Genomic DNA, 10,811 nt, shown 5'->3' with positions numbered 1-10,811 from the left:
TAGATCTACAGCAGGAGGGGTCAGCGGTGGGGGAATCCCCCTAGAAATGGGGCAGGGGGTGGGGGCGATGCTGGATTCCAGCAAATGGAAATGATTCTACAAAAAGAAGCCTGCAGCTTTGAATAGGGCCATAACGTAAATAAAATATCGTGTCAGTGTTCGTTTCCTGGCTTTGGTAACCGTGCTGTGCTTAGCAGCAGACCCGGGCGTTTTCATCTCCCTATTCTTTCCCGCTCTCCTCTCCTCAGTCCTCCGCTCATTCCCACCCTCCTGTGGCATGAAGTGCGTGTGGCTCCGCTCGCCCTCCTTCACCGCCTCCGTTCTCGCCTCCTTCACCACGGAGGGAATTTTCAGGCCGGCTCCTGGGGCCTCCTCCCCGCCCCACGGACCCAGCACAGACTGCAGCGCCTCTTCTCTCCGCGAAGCTGCACCAACTTTATTTGCAAAAAGAGGCTCCAAGCGAACGGAGGGGATTGGGGCTGCAAGGTCTCCACCCTCCTCCCGGCCTCCCGCGGCCCCCGCCCTCCTCCAGGCCCCCCAAGGCCCCCGCCCCGCCGGTTACACGATCCCGAACTGGCAAATGTAGGGCAGCGGATCGCGGCAGCGCTTGTCGAACCACTTGCCGTTGGCCGCGCCTGACAGGACCGCGCAGTTCTCCGTCTTGCCGCCGTCAGGCTGCGCGGTGATCTCGGTCTCCCAGTTCTTGTAGGCGATGCGGGCGCCGGTCATGTCCACCCAGATGCCCTCAGTCGCCATGTCGTTGAGGCCCAGCCAGATCTCGGCCTCGTTGCCCACGCTCTGGCGCAGGTACTCGTACAGGGCGTCATTCTCCGAGCCAGTCTGCGGAGTGCCCAAGGTGCCCCCGCGCGAGATGCAGTCCTCGCTGGCCTCGTGGAAGGTCTTCGCCTGGGTGAAGGCCAGAAAGCATTTCATGTGCACCTTGGTCCCCTTCAGGCAGACTGGGAGGGGGGAGAAATGGCTGTCACCAAAGGTCCCCCTGTTCTCCAGGCAAAGAGCCAACCGCCCAGACCAGGCCCACTATCCTCCATCCCATCCCGTTTATCCCATCAGTCCTGACAGCCCCTAGGCCCAAGCAAAAGGGGTCCTGATGGTGCCTGCACTTTGAGGACCTGGCTATGGTGGTCACTGCGGTACAGATCCAGATCCCTACTCAGGAGGTCTTGGTGCTCCCCTGGCGGCTGGGAGCAAAGGCAGCCCTTGTGCTACAGAAACACCCAGCCCCAGCTCACACCCCTTCCCAGGCCTCCACCCCAGTCATCTCTGGCCTTTACCCACCCCATCTCCTGGGGTCACAGAGGCTGGCCTTGTGCCTGCACTGCAGCTCAGCTCTCCCTCTGCCCACTTCCTCTTCCCCCCACCCCCCACATGTGTGGCTCCCAGGGCTTGCCCTAACAAATTCACTCTGTCTCAAAGTCAGCTTCCCAGGGAGCCCAGCCATAGCCACCTGCTCTGGTTCTCCTTCCTCCATGCCCCTCCCTAAGATCAAGCAGCATGCAGGGCCAGGGCACCTGCCCACCTATAGCCTAGACCACACTTCAGGTACCCAGGGCCCCAAATCCCTATCCAAACAGCCCAAGCAAGCTTCCAGGGCCTGCCAAGTGCCTTTTGCAGAGTCGGTTCTCCTGAGGGCTGGTAGGGTGGGGCTGGGAGGATAGAGCTGAGACTGCAAGAGACAAGAGAGGAAGGGCTGGGCACAGGCTGTGGTCAGGGGCCAGCAATCAGGCAAGGGACTCTGAGGTGTCCACAAATTCTCAGTTTGAGCCTGGCCCCAAAGGTTGTGAGGAAGGCACCTATTTGGTCAAGTTAGGAGGATAGAATCTGTTTTTGTTTTGCAGTTTGCATTGTCAGCTTGATTTCTAGCTGAAATATCTAGACATACTCTGATTTCTCTTGAGGTTGCATAAATCGTCCATCTTTTACTAAAGATTTCTGTGGAGAGGAATACCTTGACAGACAAGTGTATGTCTGCATTTGTCCTCTTCCTGGTGACCCCACCACTTTTGGGGAGATCTGCACTCGCCTCTACCCATTCCCATTCACTCAGTTACTTCCATTTCACTCAACAGATATCAATAGAACAGCATCCCAGTGTCCCCATGGGCATCTGACACCACACCTGACTTTAAACATGGCGCCTGAATCATTACAGAGGTGTCTACCCACAGACTCTGCCCCAAGTCAGCTGCCCTACCTCGTGCTGTCCTGCAGCTTAGTCAAGTGGCCTTCATTGCCTTTCCTTCCTGCTGGGGACACTGATACGCTACCTAGACCTTTGTTGGGGATGAAGGACTCACTGCTCTGGCTGCCGGGAGTGCTGCAGGAAGACAGTCCTCAGCTCTCAGCCTCCTCCAGGGACTGCCTCAGCAGAAGACAGCCACCTCTTCCAAAGCCGTGCCCCTCCCTAGAGCAGCCTACACCCAAGACTGACCCATAAGCCCCCTTGCCCCAACTCAGGACAGTGCTAAAGGGTCATCTTGTCATCAGGGCTCCCTGTAGTCAGCTGGGGCTTTCATGGCACCACAGTGCAGCTTGACTTCTCCCTCTGCCCACTCCTGCTTCCTTCCATCCCTTCCCTAGCAGGGACTGATCCTGAGGGTGTCCCCTGATAAGCCTCCTGTGGGTTAAACTCCATCTCAGAGTTGCTTCCCAGGACCCTCACCTGAACCTCCCTCCAACACATAGGTAGTCCTCAGTCAATGCTGCTTCTCTTGATATTATCATTGCTGCTAACATTTTGTTGTTCTGGTTTGGCTATTCATGATCCTGTCGATTTATGCTAGTCCTCCACGCCTCTGCTCCTGCCCTGCCGTCTGCTTGGAATCAACCCTCTTTTTCTTCTCTGATTTCTACACATCTTTCAACGGCTCAAGTGATTCCATGAATATACTGAGGTTCCCAGGGAGCAGGGCCCTGGCTGGTTCACCTCTGCCTCCTTGTGCCTGGCAGAGATGTTCCTGGTGGGAACCTCCCATGTGCGTGCTGGTTGGAGGAGGGAAAGTTTGCCCCCTGATTCCTTCAACTCTTTGGTTAGGTCAACAGAGCTCTGGAATGCTTTGGGTGGGTTTATTGACAAGGTGATCTTTGGGTTGTGAGGACAATGAACAGGAGAAGGTCCCAAGGAGGCCAGGAGCTTCCTAGAAATCAGCAGACATGGGGGAGGTGCTTTGGGCCTCCATATGTCATGAACTTTTTGCAGGGAGGTCCCCACCTCATCACCTCACCCCAGGTGGCAATTGATGCCTGAGTTACATTGACTTTGCACAGCACAGAGCTTAGACATGAGAGAGACCTTAGAGTTTACCCTGCCTACCTTACAGATGAGGAGATTGAGGCTCAGAGTGGCACTGGGCTCATTCTAAACATTCTCTCTATGCCAGGCACTGTTGCCTCCAAATCCCTTCTCTCTTGTGCACCTCCACTATAGAGACTGGAAAAGGCTACATTCTCACATTCTCAGATGCTCTTAAAGCTGCAGGTGGCCATATGATAGAGTTCTGGTCAATGAGATGGAAGTGGAAGACTTCTACTTTCCCGATAAATGAGACAGATGTGGTTGGGCTACTTTTCCTCCTTCTTGCCTTGAATGCACTCATGATGCCTGGAGTTGGGACAGCCATCTTGAGACCATGAGGTGAAACTTCTGAACAAAAACTTGTAACTACCTACTTGAAAACTTACTTTTTATTTAAGCCACTGATAGGTTTTGTATTAAATGAAATCAAAAACATCTCTGGAGATGCTCCCTTTCTCAAGCACTCTCCTCCTACCTGCCATGCCAAGCAAGCTGTCCAAAGTCACGTGTTTGTCCTTCCTTCAACAGAAATTGACTGGGTGTTTCTATGTGGCAGGCACTATGCTGGGCAGGGTAGTGGGAGAGACAAGGGCAATGAAAAGCAAACATGGCCCCTGTGTTCTCAGGGCTTAATATAGTCTAGTGGAAGCAGCAGACACAAATCAGCAAATGAGTATATCATTACAGACTGCAGTCAATGTGTTAAAAGAAAGGACACTGTTCTGGGAGAGCTTATAACTGAGGAGCCTGACTGAGATGAGGGCTTAGTGACTCCTGAGAAGGTTATGCTGGAGGCATTTATTAGGTGGATCTTGGGGGAGCAATTCAGGTTGCCCAAACAGCACGTGCAAAGGCCCTCTGGTGGGAGTGCAGAAGGATGGCAGTGTGAATGCTGAAGGAAAGCGTGTGAGTGGGAGGGAGTGTGTAAAACTGCCCAGTGAGAAGGCTTTTGGGGGCTTCTGAGGAGGCAGGAGGGGAAGGGAGGGCCTTGCAGATGTATGGGCCTTGGTCACAAAAGCAACAGGTGAGAGTGGCTGTGGACACACGGTGGTTTATAGATTTGCTGAGGAGTCAAGGTGATTCCCAACTGATAACTTGAGGGGCAGCGTAGCAGAACTAAGTGAGGCTCTGCTCCTTTCAGCTGTCACAAGGTCCTCACTTCTTGGTGGAAAATGAGGGTGAGGAGGTAGTAACAGGAACACTGCATGGGTTTGCTGTGAATGAGTTAACGTGCATCAAGTACTCAAACAGTGCCAGAATGTAGTGGGCTCACATGTACATAGTCATCAGTATTGTGAGTCTGTGTTCTCCATGGAATGGAAGGTGAGGTCACATAAAGGTAGGTAAATCTGAGGTATATGGAAAATGCAGACGATATGATAGGAACATGGGGAGTGAGAAACAATAGGCTGCCAGGTAGGCTGACCAGAGGGCATGACCTTACTATGCACCTGGGCCGTGTTCTTGGTGATTCTGTGCATCCTCCCTCAGCTGGCTAGTGCAGAGCCAGGAACACCAAGGCCCAGCTTGGCACTGGGCAGGCTGCCAACACTCAACTCTTGCTCTGCCACAAGTCAACTAACCAGCCAGGTGAGTATGAGCCGGGTTCAGGACCTGTCTATGCCTCAGTTGCTCCACCTTTAAAATGGAGCTGACAAATCCCACCTCAGCGTAGTTAGGATTAAGACAGATGGCGTTAGCAAAGCTGCTGACACACAGGAGCGTGGCGCTCCCTGGGGCTGCAGAGGCCAGCTGAGTGAGGGGCTCCTGGGAGCTTTGTTAGGGTGGGCCACTACCTCTGCCCCATCGAGCACTCCGGGGTCACTTCTGGTGGGCAGTAGTGGGTTCTTGTTGGAGAACTTTTTGTCCTCTTGGGACATCCCCACTTCCACACCACCCAGCTGGGGCCAGAGATTTGGCCATGCACATCCGGGTGGGTTTTGCAGACACGTGTCAGGGGATCTCCCCGAGAGAAAGAGGTGGGGCTCCCTGAACCTGGTGCCCTCACCCACAGGCCTGGACTAATGGAGCCAGGACCCTGATCCTGACCAGAGGTGAGAAGCGCATTGCTGGCTGTTGGCCTGAGCCCTTCTCTCAAGCACTCCTGCCCAGAGAGGCCACTGCCTGCACTCACCCGTCTGCAAGGCCTGCTGCTCCTTCAGCAGAGCCACCTCCTGGGCCAGGGTGTCCAGACGGCTCTTGAGCTCCTCAAACATCTTTGTGCTCACAACATCTAGGATGAAGCAGGAGGAAATATGTGAGGGTGGGGCAGGGACTGAGCGGGAAGGATCCTACCTTAGCTGCAGAGGGATGAGAGGAAAAGACTCCCCTCAACCTTGATATCTTGGGACACTTTCTCTCTCTCTGTATCTCCACTGGTGGTAGTCTAATTAACCACTCGTGACTTCTGCCGGGGGGCCCATCCTTCACTTGCTCCTGTGCTGCATTTGCTTGGGATTGTTGCTGGGGATCAGATGGGACTGGGTTTAGCAGAGGCTGGGGTGAGGGCGTAGGCACAGGCTTCAGTGATCCCCCAGCACCCAGCTATCTTCTCAGCTCCAGGGAAGAACACAGCACAGGAAGCAGAGCAGGAGCCCTCGAGAGGTCCCCAGGTTCATTTCCCCAGGCTGGAGGAATGCCACACAGACCAGCAGGCAGGCACTCCAGCCCGGGGCACGCATGTGCAGGGCTTGGAGGCCCCACAGACACGCGTGGCCTGGGCAAGCTGCTCTCTGGATTTGGTTTCCTCGTGTGCGAAGTGGATGATGATAGCCCCACCTCCTAGGACTCTGGAGAAGACCAAGAGAAATGAGGCGCAGAGCTGCCCACCTCAGTGCTTGGCTGAGTATGTGCCCACCACAGCTACTAATAAGGTGAGGACAGAGAGGCCAGGTTCCAGGCTAAGCTGTTCTACACATCACCCCAGTGATGCTCACAATCAACCCTATGACACAGGTAACACGTCATTCTATACCACCACCATTTCACCACAAGGAAACCCAGGCCGCCCTGAACCAACTGGCCAAAGATGGCAGATCCAACAGCTGGCAGGGTGGCCTGGAACCCAGGTGCACATGGCTCTGAAGCCATGCTCTTCCCCACCTTCCCCATGGCACACAAACGGATTCCTAACAGGAGCTGTCCTGCTGGCAGCCAGTCATGTAAGAGTCAGCAGGGGCAGGCGGGGAAGCATATTTCTATGTGTGTGTAAGTTGAGGGTGCGGGGAAGCATATTTCTACGTGTGTGTAAGTTTAGAGCTCCTGGGGCGGACCCTGGTCTTTCTGAAACACCAGGGCTTCAGGACAGGCTGCACTCAGCTTGGGGAAGTGGGTGGGGAAACACTTTAATGGTCCATTTGGCTGTGTCTGCATACATTCCACACTCATGAAGACTGAGATCGGAGCCTTCGTCCACCCGTAAGATGCCTTTGCAGAAGAATCACAGGCAAGACACATACTTGTGTATACAGAAATTAGTGATGTAACTTGCCGAACAGGAGGAAAAACGCCCTGATGAGCAAGGCAGAAAAGGCAGAGTTTGGGGCTGGCCAACTAGCCTGAGGTCATGTGTGCCTCACACAGGGACTGCCTCAGCCAGTGACAGCAGCACTGTACCCCGTCACGTGATACACCAGCACAGGGTGCCATGTGAGGCTGTGCAAGTGGGCACTGAGGAAGGGCATTCCACTGAGGGACACATGAAGGCCCATTTGTCTCCTAAGCCTTGCCCTGGTTAGACCGGGTCAGACCAGAAAAAGGGATGCCTTTCTATAATTTGTCAGTTTAGAGGAGGTACCTTTTGTAATTTGCACCAAGGTACCCATATGTGCAAAGTTTCCTCCAGGGACTGTCCAAGGAACAGGAAGCTACTCTCATTAGGCTCCACCTGAGGAAGCTGTGGGAGTAGGTGTCTCTACAGCCCCGGGCAGAGTTAGGAGGCCTTTGTACTGGCCTACTCAGGTTCCCTCTGTGTGGTGTTGGAATGGATGCCCTCCAGGTTCCCCCATTCCCTGTTCTAAAGGCCTGTGACTCTTATGAGGCCATCCTTCCCTCCGGAGCTTCCCTGTCAGGTGTGACCATGTGGCCCCGCGAACAGATGAGCTCCCAGAAGTACTCTAGGCTCCCCCCTTCTCACCCACCCTGAGGGCCAGGACAAGGACTTAGTATATGCTGGAATTCCCTTCCTTTGCCAGTCCTGCCACTTGCTCTCTCCCTCTTGGTCCTGGCACCAACTGTTCTCCTCTGGCATGACTGTCCCTTCTGTGGACTTTCTCCCCTACTTTTGGGCACCAGCGCTGCAACTAGATTGCTCCTGGGATTCTCATTCCTGGCTGCTCCTAGGAATCCCTGAAGACCTGTGGAAAAGGCAGATGCTAAATTCACCAAGACCCCTAAACCAGCATTTCCAGGGGTGGGGCCCAAGCACCTGAATTCTTAATTTTTATTTTATTTATTGATTTATTTTTGAGACGGAGTCTTACTTACTCTGTCACCCAGGCTGGAGTGCAGTGGTGCAACCTTGGCCCATTGCAACCTCGGCTTCCCAGGTTCAAGCAATTCTCCTGCCTCAGCCTCCCAAGTAGCTGGGACTACACGTGCGCACTACCGCACTCAGCTAATTTTTGTATTTTTAGTAGAGACAGGGTTTCGCCATATTGGCCAGACTCGTCTTGAACTCCTGGCCTCAAGTGATCCTCCTGCCTTGGCCTCCTAAAGTGCTGGGATAACAGGCTTAAGCCACCGCGCCTAGCCAAGGCACCTGGATTCTAATGTATCTCCCAGATGATGTTGATGCCTGAGTGAGAACCACCATGGTTCATGTCTTAAGAGAAGGGACCATGTTTCTCTGCTGTGTGCCCAGCATATAGACTGGTCCCTACGTGGAGAAAGAGCTCCATAAGTGCCTGCCATGTAGGTAGGTGGGAGACGGCCATGGGTTTCAGCGAGAGGTAGGGCCTGGGTGGCCTGGGTTCTGTTGGCCTATAGCCTGGGTGGCCTGGGTTCTGTTGGCCTATAGCCTGGAACTCCAGGGGCCCCTTCTATGGAGACTACATAGGGTCAGGGTTCAAGTGTGACAGCTGGAGAGAACCAAGGCATCACGTGCTCTGACCCTCTTTTTCTTTTTTTTAAAACATGAGTGAATACAAGATTTATATAATTATATTAATACTGAATCTTTAGTAAACTTGAGAAGGGGGCAGTGGTTTTCCACATTCAAAAATTCTATGAGTTGCCTTTGGAGTTGCTTCTTTTACAAAGGCTGTCCCTTCATGGCGATTTTGGCTGATGCTCATAGATATAACCATGCACGGTATTGTCTTCTCTTTTTAAATGAACATTTTATGGAAGGTAATACACACACATAATTTTTTAAAACGCAAACAGTTCAAAAAGCTGGTTTCTCTCCCAATTGAGACTGCCCCCAGCCCCTGGTTTTTCTTCCCAGAGGTAATGACTGTTACTCACTCTTGTGGATCCTTCCAGAAAGAACTTATGCATATACAAGTAAAAATTCTCATATAAATCCCTTTTTCAAAGCAAATGTCAGCATCACATCCATTCTCTTTTGAACGTTTCTTTGTTCACTTTGTAAACTGAATCTCGAAGATGATTTTTTATCAGCAGCCAGATTTGCCCCATTCTTTGTCACAGTGTTGTGGGGCCCCATGGCCCCGATGTCCCTTTATGCACTGCATTAGTTCCTGGCCAGTAGGCAACTGTCCATTTATGAAGAGCCCCAGGAGGGCCTGAGAGAGGCTCCCATAGCCCCTTCTTTCCTTTTCTGTGCCCTTGGTCCTAGCTGCTTGTTTCTCTGCCTCAGTCCCCACCCTCATCCCCTTGGACTCTCTTCTAGCCTCTGCTCCCCGTGGGGGTGACAGCCCGGTCCATTGCCATGGCATTCCGCCGATGTTGTCTCAACACAGCCTGGGGTGACCTCATTGCAGGCGGGGCTGCAAGGGCAGGTCTTGCTGTAGCCAAAGCAACGGAGGGACACCCCAATCCCCAGAGGCTACAGAGGAGAGCAAAGCTGCTTCTGGTGGAGTAGTCTGAGTTACATTTTTATTTCCTGAAGGCTGTGATACGCTACGAAAATGATCATTCATTTCTTCCTTTTCTTTTCCCTGTGCATCAAGCAACAAGTGAGGTGCCTTTATATATTTTGTATCATCAAACCTTCATGAGAAGTCTTTGAACAAATACCACTGTCCCCATTTTACAGTTGAGAAAACAGTTTGGCCGGGCGCGGTGGCTCACGCCTGTAATCCCAGCACTTTGGGAGGCCGAGGCGGGCGGATCACAAGGTCAGGAGATCGAGACCATCCTGGCTAACACTGTGAAACCCCGTCTCTACTAAAAATGCAAAAAATTAGCCGGGCGAGGCGGCGGGCGCCTGTAGTCCCAGCTACTCGGGAGGCTGAGGCAGGAGAATGGCGTGAACCCGGGAGGCGGAGCTTGCAGTGAGCCGAGATCGCGCCACTGCACTCCAGCCTGGGCGACAGAGCGAGACTCTGTCTCAAAAAAAAAAAAGAAAACAGTTTGGAAGACTCCATAGCCCAGCCTGTGCAGCTCTCCCTGGTAAGGGCTGAGCACCTCCAGACTCCCAGGCCAAAGGTTTGGCTTCTTTAAAATATTGGGGATGAGGGGAGAAGAGCAGAGCAAAGATCAGTTTGGATGATCTGGAAGGTTCTTCCCAACTCTAAGGGTCAGGGATTCTTATGATTCTGACAACCAACTCTGTTATGAGAGAACTCCCCCAAGCCCCAAAACCTACTTTACTCAAGTTCCCTAGATGACTCACAAAGGAGGAAAATGAAGGAAAGGAGCAGAGGACACACTAAGGAGAGGGGGGCCTGTTCCCTGGAAGATGGCATAGGGCCCTGTCCCCCTCCTTACCTTTCTTGGCATTTACAACCTTCTTGGGCTTCTGGGTTGGTGGCTCGGTGGTGACCTGGGTCAGGAGGGAGAAGAGGCAGAGGAGGAGGTAGGCCCCCCAGAGCTCCATGCTGCTGTGCCGGTGGGGGCTGCTGCTGCCTGCAGTGGGTCTGGGTCAGAACGCAGTGACAGCCACGGCCCAGGCTGCACGTCTTAAGGCAGCAGCCAAAGGACCTCTGTCCAGGAAACCCTCCCCAACTTGGCTGCAGGCGTGCCAAAAAAATAAAACAAACACAAAAGCCTGCAGAAGGACGAAGGCCTGAGAGCCACAGAGCCTCACTGCCCAGGGAACACCCATGCAGCATCCTGGCCCTGCCTTCTAGAAAGGGGCCCTTATTTCCTAGGATTCTGAGAAACGCACGGTGGTTGTCATCACATCTGTGGAGCAGCTCCCTTGGGTAGGGGCTGAGGCTGGCTGTTCACTGACATTAACTCACAGAGGCTTCACACCCAAACCATAAGGGAAGCACTGTCCTTTCCCCATTTTACCATTGAGGAAATTGAGGCTCGGTGATGTTAGGGAATTTGCCCAGGCTACCCAGCTCTCAAGGGGCAGCAATGCCCG

General features: G+C 53.3%; 1 protein-coding gene across 1 annotated transcript; it reads right to left on the bottom strand.

Moving 5' to 3' along the window:
* Positions 1–411: 411 nt before the first annotated feature.
* CLEC3B (C-type lectin domain family 3 member B) lies at positions 412–10,376 on the bottom strand. The gene is made up of 3 exons (XM_015131156.3): positions 10,208–10,376; positions 5,448–5,546; positions 412–959 (listed from the first exon to the last, which is right to left on the bottom strand). Exons 1-3 carry the CDS (start codon positions 10,314–10,316, stop codon positions 559–561), a joined length of 609 nt encoding a protein of 202 aa, XP_014986642.1. The 5' UTR covers positions 10,317–10,376; the 3' UTR covers positions 412–558.
* Positions 10,377–10,811: the final 435 nt, after the last annotated feature.

The sequence above is a fragment of the Macaca mulatta genome, chromosome 2 (genome assembly GCF_049350105.2).
Source record: "Macaca mulatta isolate MMU2019108-1 chromosome 2, T2T-MMU8v2.0, whole genome shotgun sequence".
NCBI classification, from domain to species: Eukaryota; Metazoa; Chordata; class Mammalia; order Primates; family Cercopithecidae; genus Macaca; species Macaca mulatta.
This window is presented reverse-complemented; position numbering and strand designations above follow the sequence as displayed.